Source organism: Telmatherina bonti, assembly GCF_933228915.1.
Source record: "Telmatherina bonti genome assembly, chromosome: 2".
NCBI classification, from domain to species: domain Eukaryota; kingdom Metazoa; phylum Chordata; class Actinopteri; order Atheriniformes; family Telmatherinidae; genus Telmatherina; species Telmatherina bonti.
In genome coordinates this window covers 25884831-25905113 of record NC_136620.1, presented here as the reverse complement: position 1 = coordinate 25905113, position 20283 = coordinate 25884831, and the positions used below count along the sequence as shown (strand labels likewise).

At 39.2% G+C, this 20283-nt stretch overlaps 1 protein-coding gene across 1 annotated transcript in view; it reads right to left on the bottom strand.

The window, feature by feature from the left end:
* Nucleotides 1-14500, bottom strand: part of camk1db (calcium/calmodulin-dependent protein kinase 1Db) — a gene marked incomplete at both ends in the record, with an annotated part of 32200 nt that extends 17700 nt beyond the window's left edge. The window contains one exon of the mRNA XM_079253508.1: nt 14406-14500. Within this exon, the coding sequence (XP_079109634.1) occupies nt 14406-14500 (95 nt within the window). The remainder of the gene's footprint in view (nt 1-14405) is intronic.
* Between the last annotated feature and the right edge of the window lie 5783 nt (nt 14501-20283).

Sequence of the window (20283 nt, the reverse complement as noted above, 5' to 3'; positions counted from 1 at the left end):
GTTTAGTAGTTGTGTAAGGAGAAATTTGAGAGAGAAAAATTAGGAAGCAGTGGCTGCAAAATTCAGGTTCCTGGGTGGGGTATGAGAGAATCACCTTACCAAAACCTTTTATACTCTGATGGAAGCAAACTTTTGGTCTCTTGCAGGATTATTCTGCTACGGATTACAGATACTGATAAATGTATTACTGCTATTGCAGAATAATGGGTCTTCCAAGCTTCACAGCTCCATCATGATACACCTTCTTAAAACTGAAAACTGTTACTACATAAACATCATCATTATTGTTTTATTCAGGAGTAATTTGAAGAAATGTATGTAAAGTTCAAGATGTAACTTTGGCCTTCATATGCTTAAGATGGATCCCTGTCAGAATAAAGGTAAACTTCTCCACATAGTTCCAAAACAAACACTGCTAGAAAATATGAACATTGCTAAATTTTCTTTTTAAACATGCCACTTCCTGTTTGTTTTTTTTACAGCACAGCTTGCATCAGAGTCTATTATGCTTTCCAAGTGTAAACAGTTTCTACCAACAAGCTGTAAACTCATTGCCACAGTTGTCTGCTGCAAGTCCCACCGAGGCCATCAAATCCATCCTAATCCCTCACTCCTCCATCAAACAGAGGGGGAGGGTCAGCCGGAGCCACCGCACACAAAGTCTGTGCACAAACACACCACCTCCAGGTGTGGTGAGGTGGAACACACTTACCACATATATAATGCTGTGGCATGGAGCCCAGGTCCCCCTGACTTGACCTCATCCTGACACATGACGTAGGACAGTATGTAAACTCAGTGAGGGAGATGGTGCCTTGATCAGTGGCTTGATACACTCCATCTTCTTTCCACAGCTGCTGCTGTGAACACAATGAGCATCATTCCTATTCAGCACACGCTGCAGATTTCCACAGCTGTGCGGACATTAGGAATACAAAATTCCTCTACCATCTGCACACCAAGCCTGTCAAGCACCTCGTGAGAGTGTTGCTTTCTGCTCTCTGCAGGAGAAGACACACAGTGATGAAAACCACAGGAAACCTGTGAGCTCAATGAGAGGGTGCTGAGGGTGTATAGCAGCATTTCAGTCCCCCAGTTCACCACACTGACAGGCAGAAACATCACTTCCTGTGACTGACAACATGACACAATCCACAGCTGTTAGTTTCCTCACTTTGTCAATGCATAAAGCCTGACAAACTGTGCTGCAAGCTCCTGAAGACTCCAGTATGTGTAAGACAGATGTATGTCACTGAACATGTCATCTGCAACGTTACAGGAAATCATTTAGGTGGTTTTGCATTGTTGGTAATCTAGATAAGCAACCTGTATTTGCTTTCACTACACCAGTGTGTCTAGTTGTGAAAATAATTATAAGCTGCACCATACAGGTGGAGAAGCACAGAGTGATGAGTAAAAGCTCCATCTAAATTAGACCTTTTATTGAAGCTCATCTCAACCCATTACAGCAGAAAAATATGGCCAAGTGGCTCAGTGTTTCTGACCCAACACCATCAAGTCAGCACGCTCAGTCAGTCAGATCATTGATAAGTGAATTTTGAGGTCCCTCCAGAGTCATAAAGCTCTGCACTCACAGTTCCAGCATGTCACTATGAGCAGAGTGTGACAGTCTGCAGTCACACACCACCACCACCACACAATGTGCAGATAGCCACGCCAAACTGGCTGACTAATGCGAGCGTGGGCTGCTCTCTGTGTGAAACCAGTAGCTGATGCTGCAGATGCAAAATGAGCCACATATGAAACAACCATCCTGATAACTTTAAGGTCGTGACTTCTGCTGGCTATGATGTGATATGGGAATGATAAAGAAGTTTGATTGGAGAGGGCGGGGAGAGGGGTCTTGATAAACTGACTTGACTGGAACTTGATAACGGATATTCAGAGGTGGTGCATGTATTGTGTTGCTGCTGAGTAATCACACTGAATCATCTTGTGTAAGATGCATTACAGCAGTCAGTTATGCAACATGATGGAAAAGTCGGGACTTGATAATCCAGGTTGAGCTACTGGTGCTGTGGCCTACAATGGTCAAAGTCACCCTGCAGCGATGTGAGGCTTCAATCAGACACATCTCAGATCAGGTACACTTAAAAAAGGGAGCTAAATTCATGCATGCAGTTTGGATGAGTTCATACAGTCATACAAAGTAATGCAGAAGCATACTGATTTTTACAGCTTATTTTAAAATGTACGTAAACGTGTATATGGACGGGTCACATAAATATAACTCAGTTTCTAACAGATTTTACACCAGCAACTGCTTAGCTGTCTGAGATGCTGTGGAGTGACTTTTCCAAACCACCGTAACTGGACAAAGAGGGAAAAATCACTGTTTATGATTAACAGACACTACTATTCCTCTGCTAAAAACATTACTTTCATCATTCATTTGCATAACAGTTACATGTTTGCTGTTGGTGGCCGAAACAATTTGGAGCTTATTTAAGAAGTGGTACAAGGCAGCAGTAGGTGCGACAATTAAAGAAGAAGTTGTGGTAACCTTTGTTTTAAGAAATATGTGCATGATTTAAGCAACACCCATCCTGAACGTGACCTGAGGGTGAACCATAGTCTGTATATAAAGAGATGGACGGAGCCTCCGTGACGTCACCCATTGGTTTCTGAAGAGCTGAATTGAAGCTCGGTGGGCGGTTCCTACCGTCGCCATCTTGGCAGTGTCATGCGCGCCGTCTCGCCCGGAAAATTCAAATATGGGCAAGCTAGCAAGCTAAAGCTAAGTCACGTTGTTAACCGGCTAGAAACTGCGGTTGTTCTACGTTCTTCTTACTTGAAGCCAGAGATTGGTACCTGTCAATCAAAAGGACACACCCCTAAATTTGCCGAACTTCAAGATTAAATTACTTTTAAATGGGCAAGTTAGATAAAAATTCACTCCCCCCATAGTTGTCATGAAGGTAAACCCGACCTATAACCCGAAAATGGATTTTTGAACCAGGCTGTAAACATGTTTATTTCTGCTATGAAGTTGGCCTTTTTAACATGGGAGTCTATGGGGATTTGCTCGGTTTTGGAGCCAGCCCCTAGCGGATGAAGGGGGAACTGCAGTTTTATGCACTTCCGCATAGGCTTCACTTTTAACCGCCGGAGGTTGCCGCTTGGGGTGAACCCTGCCTGTATCAATGTTATGTTTGTTGTTGTAAACAGATGAGCCTTTTACTGAATGCAACACTGATATAAAGTAATCTTATTACTTCTAAGAAAGTAACAAAGCTAGCAAAAGTTTGGCTTACGCAATGATAGTTTTATAACCAATCTAAATTCCACTACAAACTAATAGTTTGATGGAAAAAACTAAAAAAGGTGTTAAATAAACAATATAACTTTACATCATTGCAAAACTGATCAACATCACCATTCAAGCCTAACACAATAATCTGCCGATAAAATATGTTACCATGTCCAACTGTAAGACATGTAAACCTGGCAGTCGCAATATGTGCAATAAAATATCATTAAAAGGGCTATTTTTACATATCATCTTTTAATCTTGCTTTTTGGGTTCTGCAAAGAGCTGTACTCAAACCATTATTTTTTACATTTGCATCACTTTTTCTCCTCTACAAACATACTGGTGAGCATTTGTGGGGTTTACCTTTTCAAGTGCATTTGAATCATCTGGGAAAGTTATAGCCAACACTGAGACTGGAGGAAGACCACTGAACCTGCTTTACCTCTGCCATCTAAAAAACTAAGTCATTGTTATATTCAATGTCCATTTGGTGTTCATTTTAAAGCAATACTACAGCAGCTTCAGCACGTAGTTAAGTGGTTATTTGCAAAATATATACACTGTTAAATCACTACCTGGTAAATATAGCTAAAAAATTATTTTGTTTTTAATAAATTATTTTCAAATAGTAGCACCATCCTATCAATTCTTTTTTATCTGAACAATGATTTGAATATTTTGTTTTAAAAGTAAATAATTTTTTTATGGCTTTCTGAACTCTGTCAAACTATGTGACTGATTAACTCAGAGACAAACCTGTGCAAGCTTTACATTAAAGTGAAACTATCATGTGCATTTCAGGCTAATTTTTTTTATTTTTTTATTTCTGGAGACCAGAAGGGCTGGGATTGATTGAGTTATTGTCACAAATCACTTTATTTACTTCAGACCGACCCTCTCCGTGGGCTGTCAGATCAGCCTGTGGGCAAAACGAGTGGATTGAGACTCTTCCGCATTAAGCCCCGCCTCCCGCCACTGCACTACATTGGGAGCACGCACCGCAACTGCTTTCGCCGTCATGGTAACATCTCATAAACAGAAGGATTAGGCTAATATGACCTCAATTAAAAAACAAAATACAATGTCAACACATAACATACAGCCCTACATGTTGGAACCTGAATCAGACCCTGAAAACGAAGTGGAAAACAGCAACCCACAGCAACGAATGCAGCAGGATGTCTCTCTTTGGTAAACTCACCAGCCATCATTCGAAATAACTTTATCCGACATTTTTCACCCGCCTGATGTATTTGTACATGCCCTTGTTAACCAGTAGAAGGTAACCAATCACCGAACCTTATTCCCCGGGACGTCACAAGGATTTCCAAGTAGAAAAAACTCTCTAAAACGACGCGTTTTTCGTCGCCATGGAAACCGAACGGCAAGAGTGCTTGAACTCAAACTTAAACTCAAACTTGCGTTTAGGTGATAAAAAACAGTGCCGTTCACATGTCTGATGAGGACTCTAGACTGTAACACTGAAGAAAGCTCAGAAAACCCGAAATACCATAATAGGACCCCTTTAATACTTTAATGGAATTGATTGGGAAAATTAAATTAGGTGGCAGAAATCAAAACTGAAGAAACACAAAGTTCTCTAAGTGTATCAAGTTCCTTCCTGCTACTTCCTGGTTGTAACACTGTATAACCATTATAATATGGTTGAAGTCAAGTTCCAGCAAACAAACATTTTCCTGGTGTTTTGGTTGTTCTTCTTACCAGTGGTGTAGTGGTCCCTCAGAAGTGAGTATACTCTTATTTTTTTTCCATTTTTTAAAAAAGAAAAAAGATTAACCCAGAAAAACGATGTTTCAGCAAAAAGTGACATGTAAGACTACTCCATGTAGTTTACCCCCAAAATCCTTCAGTTTGTCACATAATTTCTGCTCTTCACGGAGGAAGTGTTAAGAAATGACTAAACCAATACAGACTAATGAGAAACAGGCTCAGAGACATATATATATATACACATCTTTATTTTTTCTATGTTCACACTGAAGTTACCGCAGCAGATGACTAACTGCACCAGTGTAGCATGGTAACCTTTGCTGAGCTGCTGGTTGGCATAAGCACATGTGTAGGCATGTTTGTAATTGTAAAAGCAGCATCACAGGGGTTCAGAAGTGGGTATGCTCAATACCTAGTGACAAAGAAGTGGGTCTTCTTTATATCCACATATACCCTGGACTACACCACCGCTCCTTGCCAAACTTTAATAATCTACACTCTCAGGATCCTCACAACACTGGTTAACAGCTTGGTAAATCAGCCCAAGTTTTCCATCTCTATCAATGACAAAATGCAAATAAAAAGGTTGGCTTCAGCACCAGATGACCAATCACAAGCATTGATCTTGATCCAAAATAAATGTAAAAATAAAGATCTGAAATATAATATTGGCACAAAATAAAACAAAACAAAGCAACATAAACCAGATTTAAAGGTTTACAGCCTTACACTATTACTGTCAAATCAAGGAACAAGTAGAATATGATAATCCAACTTCAAAAGCCATTAATAAAAGTGTCACAAGTGTACTCGTTACATGCAAACATCCTTATCCTTTTAGTGTAACCCCAATGGGATTTAAATGACCTGCAGGTTAGACAAAAATAAATATATAATCCATACTAGTACACAGGCTTACTTCCAGTTGTCATTTTGAATTAATCTGAATGATGTCCAGAATATGAAATTTACAAAGAGAAAAAGGTTTAAAGTTTTTAAACGTTCGACATCATTTCATGATCAAATAAAAAGTGGAAAAGCATGCAGCAATTTGGCAAAATGCAGTAAGCTGACAGGCAAGCATGAGAAGATAGTAGTCATTTCAAGTGAACAAAGCTTTAGTAGTCTAATCAGTTTTGAAAAAAAAAAAATTAAAGTTGTTTTGACATTTAAACCCAAACCTAAAACACACAGAAGCTGCTAAATGGTGATACAGACTGTTGACTGTAAACAGCACTAATCAGGTGCTGATCGGCCGCATCAACTCCACAGGCATAACTACAATATAATCCAGCAGATCTTCCAGCCCCAGCTGGAGCTGGGAGCTATTATCACAGTGCAAACAGGACCTGAGCTTACTTTTTCAGGATGTACAGTTTAACTTCACAAAGATGATCAAACAGAAAATAATAGTCAGATCACAAGCTGATAAGAGCTAAAGCTCACAAAAATAAAAGTCCCTGCTTCATATTCCGCTGGGACTTCAGATAATCTTGTCTGAAGCTAAAAACAGCTTGCCAGAGAGAAGTGGAATCAATCTAGTAAGGATGATTACTTTCTTCTGTGCCACAACACCGTGCAGTATTTTATACCATAATTCTAAGTGCAAGAAATGGCAATGCATGGCTCTGCAGGCATCCACTGTGGCCAGAGGGCCATGAATACAAATGAAAACTCAGGTAATTAATATGCATAAAACCTGTGTCCTTCAACAGTCAGTAGCTGGAGGATAGCAATGGTTGGAAACGGTAGTCTTCTTCAGACAGTTACCAGTTTCATGATCCTAGTTGCCTAGCTGCCATTTTCACTGCATTCAAGCTGTTTTCAAGGCCACAACACAAGCTGTGCTTCAAATACTGATTAATACATGGAGGGAACAGCAGTCACTTCAACACATCACAGATTAATATCTTACTGTTTATTCATGACTATCGAAGCTCAGAAAATTTCCTTTTTGCTGTTCAATGGGATGTTCCGAGTTTACATAGCATGTCGGAATCCGCTACTGCAGGAGACTGGGTTCAAGACAAGTCAAGTTTATTCATAGAGCACATTTAAAAATCAAGTTGGCAAAAGTGCTTCACAGTAAATAAAAATAAATAACAAAAAGGTTACAAATAATGTCAAGGTAATAAGATAATTAAATATAAAGCTATAAAAAATAACAAATGCAAGTATATGCATGAAAACACAATAAAACAAAAGATTATTTTAAATGTACTACTGCAACTCAAGTTAAGAGCAAAGGAGAAGAAATTAGACTGATGCAGTCACTTAAACATGACAAAAATCTGGATGGTGCGCATATGGAAACCATAGAAAAAGTATTATCACCAACCAATTTCAATCTGGATTTAGGAACATGCAAGACAAATATGTTTGCTTGATGAGAGCGCTCTACGAGGAGTGTGATTCTTCAGCATATAACCAAGATGAATTCAGTCCATTTAAAACCTAAAAACTTTAAACCAAGCGGCAACCTCCAGCGGTTAAAAGTGAAGCCTATGCGGAAGTGCTTAAAACTGCAGTTCCCCCTTCATCCGCTAGGGCTGGCTCCAAAACAGCGCAAATTCCCATAGACTCCCATGTTAAAAAGGCCAACTTCATAGCAGAAATAAACATGTTTACAGCCTGGTTCAAAAATCCATTTTCGGGTTGTAGGTCAGGTTTACCTTCATGACAACTGTTGGGGGAGTGAATTTTTTTCTAACTTGCCCGTTTAAAATTAACTTAATCTCAAAGTTCGGCAAATTTAGGGTGTGTCCTTTTGATTGACAGGTACCAATCTCTGGCTTCAAGTAAGAATAACGTAGAACAACCACGGTTTTTAGCCGGTTAACAACGTGACTTAGCTTTAGCCCGCTTACCTCCATTAGCTGGGTAGCTCCCGTTATCTCCGGATTAGCTCGGTTAGCTTTTAGTAACAGAAAGCTCAGAGTTCGCTCGATGTCAATCATCCACCATGACGCTCACGGCCTCCCTCTCAGCTCCACCTCTTTGTCCATATTTCTATTTTCCGGACAGGACGACGTGCATGACGCTGCCAACATGGCGACGGAAGGAACCGCCCACCGAGCTTGAATTTAGCTCTTCAGAAACCTACAGGTGACGTCACGGAGACTCCGTCCATATCTTTATATACAGTCTATGCCTTAAACCCTTGTATTCCTGAAATCATGCAGGAAGACTTAAAGCATCCTGCCAGTGACCAGCTGGAACGCAAAAGGGTTCAAAGCAATTCAGAAACTAACAGGGACCGAGTGAAAGGATGATAATTACCATAATGAATTGTTCATTAAAAGTTAAAACAAGCCACAGCTATTCCAACAATCTGTAAATGACACATGATACTCAGCTTGTCCAAACCAGGACAGAGGGTTTAACAGTAGCCAAGTTGAGATGTGATAGAGCATAAATAACTTTCTGCAAATGCTTGAGGAGTTTTGGTTTCACCTCACTATAAGACGGTTCGAGATCAGGCAAGATTTAAAGTCACTTAGACTGAGACAGTTTAGCCGTGGTTGTAGTCTGATCTTTACTGCTTGGTTTAAAAATAAAGCTGAATGTTGTCAGCTTTACTTATCAGCAGTGAAAGGAACACTGATTCCTAAAAAGCAAATCCGGATTAAAAAGCAGTAGCCCTAAAATGGACACTTGAGGTACACCGCAACTGAAAGGGGAACAATAGAATGAATAAACGCCTAAATGAACAAAAAACTATTTATAGATGAAAATGATATTAACCTAGTCAAGACTGATCCTTTAATACCAACACATTGTTCAAGTTTCAATAGCAAAAGGTTGTAATCTATTATCAAAGTAGATTATCAAATCTATTATCAAAGGCTGCCGACAGATCTAAAAGCACTACAAACAGACCAATTCCCAGAGTCTACCCAGCTCTTATAGAGCTATTACAACACTGTAATGGTATCTAAAACCAGGCTGAAACTTTTCACATTTGTTGTGGGCGCATAAACTTGTGATGTAAAAGTAAAGAAAAAACGTCTTCTAAAATTTTAGATGAAATAAGGGGTCATTTAAAATATGGCTGTACTTGAGAACAGGCGAGCTGAAATTTTTGAGAGGCAGCATGACTGTATTTGGAGTAGACGGTACACAGACAGGAAAGGCTTAAGTCAAAATAAGAGTGCTTTTCTCACCAGTGTACTGAACGAGCAGAAAACAACTTTGGCATTTTGGTTCAGAAAGTGAGACCTTAAAAACAAAACACTTAACAGAACAAATGCAGCGACAAGCAACTGTTTTTAGGTTGAACCACACTGAACTAAGTGTGATAACGGCAGTGCTTCTCAGCTCTCTTAAAGATAACAACTATTTTTGCTAATCCACGTTGGATCAGCAATAATTTTGTAATACAGTTGTGACAACAAAAACAATGTGTGTTTAAACAGGCTTTTTAATGAAGGCACGCCCACTGAAACAATCCGATTCAACCCTTTCCCACCAGCAGTAGCTGCATTTATGCTGAGTGTCTGATGGGCTACACCGTACATCATGTATCAGATAAGCCTGTAGGCTACAAAAATAGAAAGTGGTGGCATTACTCTGCATCCTGCAAGCTTAGGTGAAAAGCAGTTTCTGACAATCACAACTTTCAGAGATAATTAAGTTAGTTTAAGAGTTTTGACTGGAACACAGCTCTGCACAGCGAGACCGCCTTGCAGACAAGCAAAATTGATCAGTGTCTTATCTTTCTGTCTGTGACGTGTTGCCGTCAGTTTTTAACGCCTTTACATGAGATAACTCATTAAGTAACCAGGTTTTTCTATAAAAGAGAAGGTAAACTCCATACTTTTTCAGTATGGAGTTTAAGATCAAACATTCATCTACAAAATCAGCAGCTACTTTTAACCAGAAAACTTTTCTTCAATAATCTGCAACCATGAGCTCGTCTGAGCAGCTGCAAAGAACTCAATTACTGACACCCCACAAAAATGGAAGATATATGTGAAGAAAACCAAACGTTTTCCTTCATTTCATCAGGAAAAGAAGAGTTAGGACATGTTGATGCCAGAAAACTGAGAGAACACATGATAGTCAGAAAGGCAAATCACAACTTCTGCAAAAGAAAGATTTTACTCTCTAGTGGTGGTTAAGTGGCCTACAATTCAGACACACCTGAATAAAAAATATTTCTGTTTTACTTCAAAAGAACTTCTATGGACAGACACTGGAAAAGAGTGTTACTTACAAACAAGGATAATTAAACTCTTCATGGCAAATTAAATAAATCATTTAATTAATTTCTGATTTAATTGTACCAATAACTGACAAATGTTATCTTATCTTTAAGCCATTTTAAATACAATCAATCACAAACTCATCATAATCAAATTAAATTTAATGTAATTAATCAAGTTTCAATGGTAAGAAACCAGCGAATCGCATCAAATCTCATCTTTAAATCATTTCAACGGCAGGTGTTTGAGGTGAGGAAAACTACCTGAGGATGGAAGGAATGAATAAATACCTAACAAAAGGACTATTATATACATTTTTGTGTTCTTCTTGACTGACAAAGCAAAATAGAACTTTAAAGTTGTAATTTCCCACCATGAACACCATGTTCCTAAATCCTTTAACAGCACAGTGACATTTGTTATCACCATTAGAATATATCAGGGGTAAAAGGTCTGATGTCACAGCAGGACCAGGAAAGACTAGACCACGCCTGCACCTTTAGCCGGCTTGGTTATTGTAACGATGTCTTTACAGTTCTACCAAAACAATCAATTAGACAGCTCCAGCTAATTCAGGACTCTGCTGCTTGAGTCCTCACTAAGACCATGAAAGTGGACCACATCAGTCCAGTTCTGAGGTCTTTAGACTGACTGCCTGTCCATAAGAGCAGAGAGAAGTTCTGTTGCTGGTCTATAAACTCTGAATGGTTTAGGACCAAAATACACAGGTGACATCTTGACCCACTGTGAACCTCCCAGACCCCTCAGGTCATTTGGATACGATCTTTTATCACTTTCTAGAGTCAAACCCAGACATGGAGAAGCTGCATTCAGCTCCCAGAAAGCCTCAGATCAGACAAAGCACGGTATGTATTTAAATCCAGGTTACAACTCCACCTGTTCTCAGCTGCATTTAATTATCTTCTTCAAGTTCAACTCTCTACCATTTATTTGACAGTTGGAATTTTGTTTTTTTACCAATGTTCTTTCTTTTTTTATTTTCATTTTAAATGCATGCTTTTTATTTTCTAACGTTTCATTGTCTGTATGAAGCCCTTTGATCCACCTCTGTTGCTGCCTTGTCTATTTTGTACATTTCTGGGGTTGTCACTTCCCCAAAGAATCTCGAGGCTGTGGAACCACACTTCATACCTTTTGCTTCCAGGTCTCCGAGTGCCATTGCAACCGAGTTTTACTTTATGCACCACGTCTCATGCTAGCAAGCACATATCGCACGCCAGCCGTTCTGAGCGCACACCGATGCCAATTCAGCAAAGGAAAAATAAGAGGACAGTACCAGAAGAAAAGAAAGAGAGAAAGACATGGAGTAAGAGATAAAAGAAAAGTCTACATAATTAACAACTTTTACAGTCTGGAGAGAGTTCACAGTACAGCAGGTGCAGGTGGGATTCAAGATGGATGCTGACTTACTGTTAAGCGTCACTAAGAAAATCTTCCAAATTTCCGTAGCACAAACTACAACAAGCAAATGAATGCTGCAGAATGTCATAAAAACTAACAAGCGAACACCTATCCATCTCATAAGCGCAGCAGTGGCATATTCATGCTGTGGGCTTGTGGTACAACCCATGGCGGAAGGAATATTTTGCTAATGGAGACAATAATTGGCTTAGTTTTAGAAAGTCTACGCATTTTCTACCATCTTTAGAAACTACAGTCTTTAAACCAGGGGTGCTGACTTTTGACATGCCCCTGTAAAATGTGTCAGCATCCTTTATGATTAGGTATATCTATACCGGAGCTGGTATACATATAACACGGGTTTTTGTTTTGTAAAATAATTCTGCTCAGTTCTAATTCTAGATGTGAAACATTTTCAGACAAATGCCTTTCATCATGTTTCTTTTCCTTCCTTTTTAAACAAGAGAAAATCAGTCAGTCTCTGCAGTACCTCAAGATCGCCACTGTGACCGGCAATCCTGCCTGAAGCTTTACATTCACAGCACTTTTCCCACTTGGATCTCTGAACATGCTTGCAGCCAGGTTACTTAATTTGCTTCCTCAGAGTATCAGCAGCTTAAGGGTCTGAAATTAGCTGCATGGAAAGACAAGGACTAGCTTCAGTGGTGGAGATCTCATTAGGTCTACAGCAAGAAACACGTGGAAGAAGTGTGGTCAAAGTCTTAGTTACGAGGCCATGGGCTTCCTGTTCAAAAACTCTTATTGATATCTAATCTGTTTGCAAACACGCATGGAAAGATTAGCTTCCAGCTGCTTTCCAAACCAAATATTATCTTTGATTTATGTGTAATTTATTATTTTATCCAAATGTTTGAGGATAACAAATATCACAGTGAATGCATCTGAATACCACTAACCTAAACATAACCAAAGTCGGCCAGTCCTGTGTGTTAATCCTGTTTTTACAAGTTTTCCATAAGGCTGGAGGGTGCTGACATGGAGAAAACAACTTTCAACCTGAAGCTAACGGGAGAAGCATGAAGAAAAGGAGGAAGAGGAGGAAGATAATCTGCCTCCTCCTTTGACCAACAGTCCTTCCTCTTCCATTTATAATCCTCACGCAAAGCTGCAGGCTTGCTGGGTTTTTCTGGCCCAGGTGGCCTGTTGTAAATCCTGCTGTGCAGCAACAAGCTATTCTCCGATTAGGACACAGGAACAAGTAAAAGGGCCTTACTTAAAAGCAGTCAAGAAGAGCACATTCTGTGACAACGGATGGCAGGAAGGCCGAGATGTGAGACAGAGGAGATGTGCACTGAGCTATTGTGGGTGAGGGACGTGTGTTCCTCCAACCTGGCCATTGTGTGGACAGTAAATCACGATGATTCACTGGTGTTATTCACAGGCTCCTCACACATAAATGTAAACCCTGGGGAAATCATAGCTGCCTCCAGGTAGGAGTGTCCGACTGTTCAGTCAAACTGCTGGAGTGTGGAGTTTGCTTTATGAATCACCAATCTGTATTGAGGATGTTGTGATGCTGCTGCTGCTCCTCAAACACAGTAGCTCTGCAGTCACGCTGAACAAAATGAGATGACAGTGAGAAAAGTCAAGAAAAAAAACCTATGACTTAGAAGATCGAAGCAGCGTTTTTTTAATTTTTTTTATTTATGACTGAACTCCTTTCCAGTTGGACAAGAATCACAATGACCAGCAGTGTTTTTTATGCATCTTTAAGCCAGTTTCTGTGGCTATAAATCAAAGAAACTCTCCTTGTATCTTACAACACATTCTTCTCAGCCAAGTAGGCCGGATGTGTCTTTAGGGAACAAAGTGTGCGACAAAAATGAGAAATATAAAATGCGTGATCGCACCTACAGCTGCAATACAAACCAGACTGAAAGAGGCTCCTGACATCTAACCTGCATTCACAGGAACACTTCCAGACTGTCTGCTGCATAACATATTCAGAGGAAGAAAAAAGAGAAAGAAAAAGAAATGGATGTAAAAAGCAGGCAGCACCAACAGCAGACCAAAATAAACTCTGGAATGTGTGTGCTCTGTACTCCAAGAGACCAACTTCAGCTAAAGTGGTCCCTGAACTCCCCAGAAAAGCCCACTGCAGAGCAGTTTCTCACAAGTGTTTACATTAGAAACAAGTATCAGTGACAGTGACACAGATCTCATAAGTCAAACATATTGTTTCACAGCTGAAATCTGTTTCTCAGTTCGTAGAAGACAGCTGAGTACAAAGTCACTGCAGATGGTGGAGGAATTTGGGAGTTTACTTCTTTTTTCTTTTTCTTTGTGGATGCAAATTGGCCCTGCTGTGCAAAACGAGCACAGTTTAGTAAATGGCTGCCAAGAGTGAAAAGCTCTGGATTCTGCCTTGAAGTGATCCAGGAGGGAGGATAACAACGGGCTGCAGTAGTTTGTGAATGAACTGACAGAAGAGGAGGAGGAAAAGGAGGGAGGAAGAAAGGAGGGGGGCATCACGCGTCTGCCTTCACATATTGTTATCGTGCCTTGTGAATGATCCATCTTCTCACTGAGCAATTAACAGATGATGCTCCTGGCTGGATTTTTTTTTTTTAAATGTGGGTGATGGCGCACGGCAAGTTTAGCGCAGTGCGCGGCGAGCACTTTTCTCAACAAATATTCAACAGCTGTCAGTCTGCTCTCGTCGCTGTTCAAACGCCACAACGTGCCATTGTTTTCTGCCGCTAATTCACACAGCTGCCTGCAAAGTTTCCCCGCTGCATTGTCTCCATACTCACGTGCCGAGGACTTCCTTGAAGTCAAATATCTTCTTGATATCGTCGACGTGCTTTTTCCAAGATCCATCGCTGCACTCGCCGTTTTCTTTCGCCATTTCGCACAGGGGGGGGGGGGGGGTGGTGGTGGGGAGGGGGAGATGTGGCGGGGGCAGCTGGAAGAACACCACAGCCGTCTCACCCAGGCAAAAAAGAAAAGAAAAGAAGGCAAGAAAGAAAGTAGTGCACTTCTGTGTTTCGCCAAGCTTCCTGGCAATCTGTCAGCGCTGTCTGTCTCGCCGCTCGAGACCATGCATGCAGTCAGGCGAGCCCAAGGGGGGAGGCGGGGGAGAGAGAGAGAGAGAAAGAGAGAGAGGTACGTCCTACCCCGAGAGGTTATTTGACTAATCTGTCTGACGTAGCGGATCCCGAGCCCGAGCCTCCCCTCGATTCACATCACTGAACGGGGAAACACAGGCGCTTCCTCCTCCTCCTCCTCTCTTTCTTCCTCCTGCTGCCCGGGCGGGATTCAGTCAGAGTCAATAAGCGGTGATGCTGGTAGCGGAGGTCGGGCTACTTGCTGGAGGATGACACTTGACAGTCGAGCTGCTGTGCCAGGGAGACACATTGACGCCCTGTGGTGGTTACACTGGTAGGAGTGGGAGGTTGCTGCTCCCGCCTTTCTGTCTGACGGCGAGCAGCGGGTTGAGTGTTCGCATTGCACCAAATCACCGGAGTCTGGATCTGTCTCCGTCCACGCTGTTCTGTAAGCTTGTTGCACAGTAGATACTTTTAGGACAGTGGATGGTTAGTGCAAGGGATGTAATATGAGCCAAAGGTAGTGGTCGGGGTTTAAAGGGCAGCACGTAACCCTTGCTTTCTTTGTTTGTGGTCTGATAATGTCTCATCTGAATATTTATCTAATATTAATACAATTTCTGTTTCCTTTCCTTCCATTATGGCTCTAATTAAAAGTTTATATATATATATATATATATATATATATATATATATATATGTATATATATATATATGCTGACTGTGCAATTGTGCAGGCGCCCGAGCCACTAGGGGGCGCTAAAGCAGACTTGTCATCATCTGAAAGAAATAAAAAGTATTTGTCTTTATTTCTCATGTGATTGAAAATAAATAAGAATCATGTTTGACACCATGATGAGATGTGGTTGGTGTATTTGTGGTATAATTAAGTAGACGATGTTCGACTACTGTCACAATCCATCATACACTAATTTAAGTGCAACGTCACTACAATAATTAAGAAAGCTGTACATGATTGCCTTGATAACCTCAGGAGCCATGTGTTTGCTGGAACATTTCGTAAACATTTAGGAGAGTATTCTGAACTGCACAACAAGAAAAAACCCATGATCTTTAAGTTCCTCAATGCCATACTGACCAGAAGAACCTCCTTCTGACCACTGAATATTAGTACAGACTCACCAGGCTCTGACCAGTAAGCAGCGGGGACGTTTTCATTTACAGACTTAGATGCTCGAGCTGTGCTTTTCTGGTAAACTAGATCCAGTTGACTGGTCATCAGATCTTTCTGATCTAATACTTGGCTTGGCACTCTTTATTTTATTATTGTTTTGTGGCGTGAGAGTTGGAAAAGTTCGTCATTTTAGAAAACTCATTATCTTTTTGGGATAAAAAAGATTGTCTGATTTTGATTCATTCCAACAAAAGGTGACCCATGGGTGTTAAAATTATGTTAACATCTATAAATAAGCCTTTCAGTCATTCTGATCAAGATTTTGGTTTAGAATTCAATAAAATAAAAAAAAGTAGCAAACTGTATAGTTTTTTATTTGCCATCTATTGCAAGGCTTTAAAGATTGTCACTGCATTGTGAAACTTCCTTGCTGAGTATATTGGTGGTTCTGAAACCCTCAATGAACTTTTTTTTTCACCTCATCCATTCTCTTTTCAAGCTGCTCTTATAGGCTTTCTGGGATGGGGTTTGAATAAGGAAAGGGAGGCTAGTGCTTCTGCATGTTTGTGCTCCACTCCTCTTTCAGGGTCTGCAAAGAGGACAGCTTCCCCTTCCTCTGGCAAGTATAAGGGACTTAGAGCTCCTCTTCCCATCATGTTCCTGAGCTCTCTGTTATGTCTCTTTTTTCCCCAAATAAACCGGTGTTTTGCCATAATCCTGCAGCTACAAAGAAGGCATTTCATGTTCACACTTTATAAAATCAGGTGCTCATTTGGATGGTTTAGAAGACAATATAAAAGTCTTAAGCTGCCCCTTTTTCCTTTATGTTTTGTTTCCAGTAACACAACATTTGTCAAAATGAACAACACTCTTCATACTGAATGCCAAGAAGAGAACACATGGTATGCAGGAAATTCAGAATTATTATACACCACTGAGATTAATAAAAATGTTCAATGATAGTTTTTAATCTTTTAATCGTGTAAAGGTGTTGAGTCATTGAGAGTGACCACCTCAGTATCACATAAGTACCAAAATATAGTTAAGGTGGCCACTTGGTTGTCTCTGGAGTCCAAAAGAAATCAGAAGAATCATTTCCTGATGTTCATGTTCATATGGTTTACATTGGTTTCATGGCAGGAGGAAAATTTGTGTAACAGGATTGAGGGTTTGCTAAGGTACTCGGGTCAAAAACATCATTACTAGCAATAACAAGAAAACAAATTATGTTTATAATGACATGAAAATGTGTGGCCTTTTGTGTCATTTTATTTTTTACATTCCAGTTACACTTTCATTGAAGGCTATGGAGGACATGACAAAACTGGTGACTTGTGGAATTTTTCTTCATTAAAACATGGTGAGAAATGAAGTAAAAGTTCCAAAAGACAAGTCTTTAATTCTGGTCAGAGGGCTAACAGTTCATAGAAAGCGCTAAGCTGTCCAGAACTGTGGTTTTCAAAGTGAGGATAAGGTCACAAGAGAATTTAAGGGGGTCACCAGATAATTGTAAAAAAAATATATATTGCTGACATTTATCAACTAAATTAGTGTTGTTGTTTTTTTACCAGGCCTGTCAAAATTAAATCAATAATTCAGGATAAATCTGTGATATGAGCACCTTAATTTTTATAACACACTAATGAATAAACAACAAAGTTAGTACACATGTCATATAAAAAATTTGGCACTTTCACCCCAAGAAAAGGTCATTTTGGTAATTGGTGCCTTGTCAAAGCTGTGAACCGAATCTGATATGTCCCACAGTTAATCAGTCGTCCTGTATGGATGGTTTCCGCAAACACCAACATATGTTATCTTAAAGGACATGGTTCAAAAATTTTTAAAACTACCGGTCTAGGGAGTCTTACACCGGTCAAAATGATATGTTGTTTTTTATATGACATATTATCATCATAACAGAACACAAACGCCCAGCTTTTTAGCTTGACTCCATGTGGCTGCTGTCCAGCAGAGCCACCAACTCATGTCAGGCCACTGTGACACTTCCAGGACATAATCCAGACAGCACGGAGCCGAACATTGCAGTCTGTAGGCAGATATGATGAGTGCATTACGTCAATATAACAGTAAATACGTAAATATTGAAATTCCACAACAGTGGCATAAACTGATAAACCGTTTTCTCATAAAAAGTAAACTAACATTAATGAATATGTTTTACCCTGTATTACAAGGAGACATTTAGAAACTTCCAAAAAGCTGTTTAAATATAGAGTTTGAAGACCCAAAAGGCTAGAGTGTCTTGAATTGTGCCGGTGTTATGGGATACTTTTGTTTTCAGATATATGACAGATGTTTTGGTTTTCTTTTAGTTGTGCTTCTCTCTCTCTTTTTCTTTAGGTTAACGTACCTGAAACTGAAACATGAACAGTTCATAAACCACATCTAAAAGTAATTTTCTAAAGAAACAGGAAAAATGCAGGAAAGATCAGATCTGTTATGGAAATAAATCAAGGGAAATGGGGAGAAAAGATGGAGGTGTGCCCACGACACAAGAACTGGACTGAAACCAGTGGCAATGGGTTTGATGGAGAGATGAATCCTCCCCAGAGACCAGAACTCAGCATTGTTGAAGAAGTGTGGGATTGTCTTGACAGAACAAAGCAAAAAGCAATCAACATCAAAAGAAAAGTCCTTGAAAAGGCCTCATAAACTTTTCCTGAAGAATACTTAAAAAATGACAAGAGAGCTTGCAAAGGGTTCAAACTGTGTATAAATGTTGTCAAACAAATAATGTATTTTCAAGCACATTTGAAATTCACCAATCTTGTCTTATACTGCATTTCTAATTCTGCAAGTTTCAGAAAATCATTGGGGCACCTTCCTGTTTCATGGTTAAATACAAAGACATGACAGGTGGCTAAAGTTCTTTGCACAGATGTAAACATCCAGGAGCTATTGATGCACCTGACAGGAAACAACTTGTCTGAGTTCAGGCTTTGTAGGCACAGCTAGTTGTTTGTGTGAAGTCCCTCTTGGGACGTATCAGAAGCTGGTCAGTCCTTGTATGGTTCACTGGCTTTTTCATGGTAAAAATCTTAGACTGACACATAATATTTGAGTAATTTATCTCTGAAAGAACCCAAAAATTACATCATCAGGTTGCTCTTAATCACAAGCCCAAGGCAAACCAGAGCACTGAATTAATAGTTTAAAAGAGGAACTTACTTTCAGCCAGTTTGGGTTATTTGGATGCTTTTTCAAGTAGTATAAGTACACTTTTTCTGGTCCCATCATTCTCATCATATGTTTGTTTTGCTTTTTTAAATCATTGCTGATGTTTAAAGACAAATAAAACAGAAACAAGGCTGCAATGGCATTTAATTTCATTTGAACTTTTATTCATTTCTTTTACACACTAAAGTCTTTTCTTGGTTTGTTGGTTTCATTGGATGTTTACCAAAGAAGGTTTTTTAATAACAGTTCACGAATGATTTACTCATTAAAGAAGAAATTGATATTGTAAAAGCTCGTTTTGCACTATAATGGCAAACTCTGAGCTTCTTATTTAAAACAGCTGCAAAAACAAACCTAAACCAAAAGCAAAGAAAACAAATAAACAACAACAAACCATAAATGTATGAATGTAACCTCCACAAAGACAGTTCATCTGTTTCTTTTTGTTGTTTTTTTTTCTTGCTTTACTTGTGTTTAAATGTTTAAAGCGCAACCTACAGGTTTACAGTTTCTGTGTAAAATATTCTGGAAATACATACACACGTATATATATACATATATACACACACATATATATATATATATATATATATATATATATATATATATATATATATATATATATATTTACATATATATATATATATATATATATATATATATATATATGTGTATATATGTATATATATACATGTGTATGTATTTCCAGAATATTTTGTATATATATATATATATATATATATATATATATATATATATATATATACATATATATATATATATATATATACAAATGCAAGGTAGTTGCTTAGCAACCTATCTCAGCAGTGACATAGCGTAAGATTGAGTTTGGTCATAACAATATAGTTTAACCATCCTAACTGGGCAAACTAGCACCCCCAATGCAGCATCTTGCTTTGGGGACCCACAAAAATCAAAACAAGTATGTCCCAACAAGAAGACATCTTTAGCCTGTTTGACATTATCATTTGCTTTCTAGTTTATTCTGACATCCTTTAAAAGGCAAGACAAGTTTGTAGTGGTGATTCAAGTTTCTATAGAAGCACTGATACATTAGTAAATAAGAAGCAACATTAAAAACAAAAAAGAGAGGAAAAACAAAGAACATAAAATAAAAACAGTATGCTCAAAAAAAAATTCAAGCTTAAAAGAAACAGTGGCAACTTGGACTTTTAGAATGAATGAATGTTTATTTCAAGCATGTTAGCATATTATATGGAATTGTTA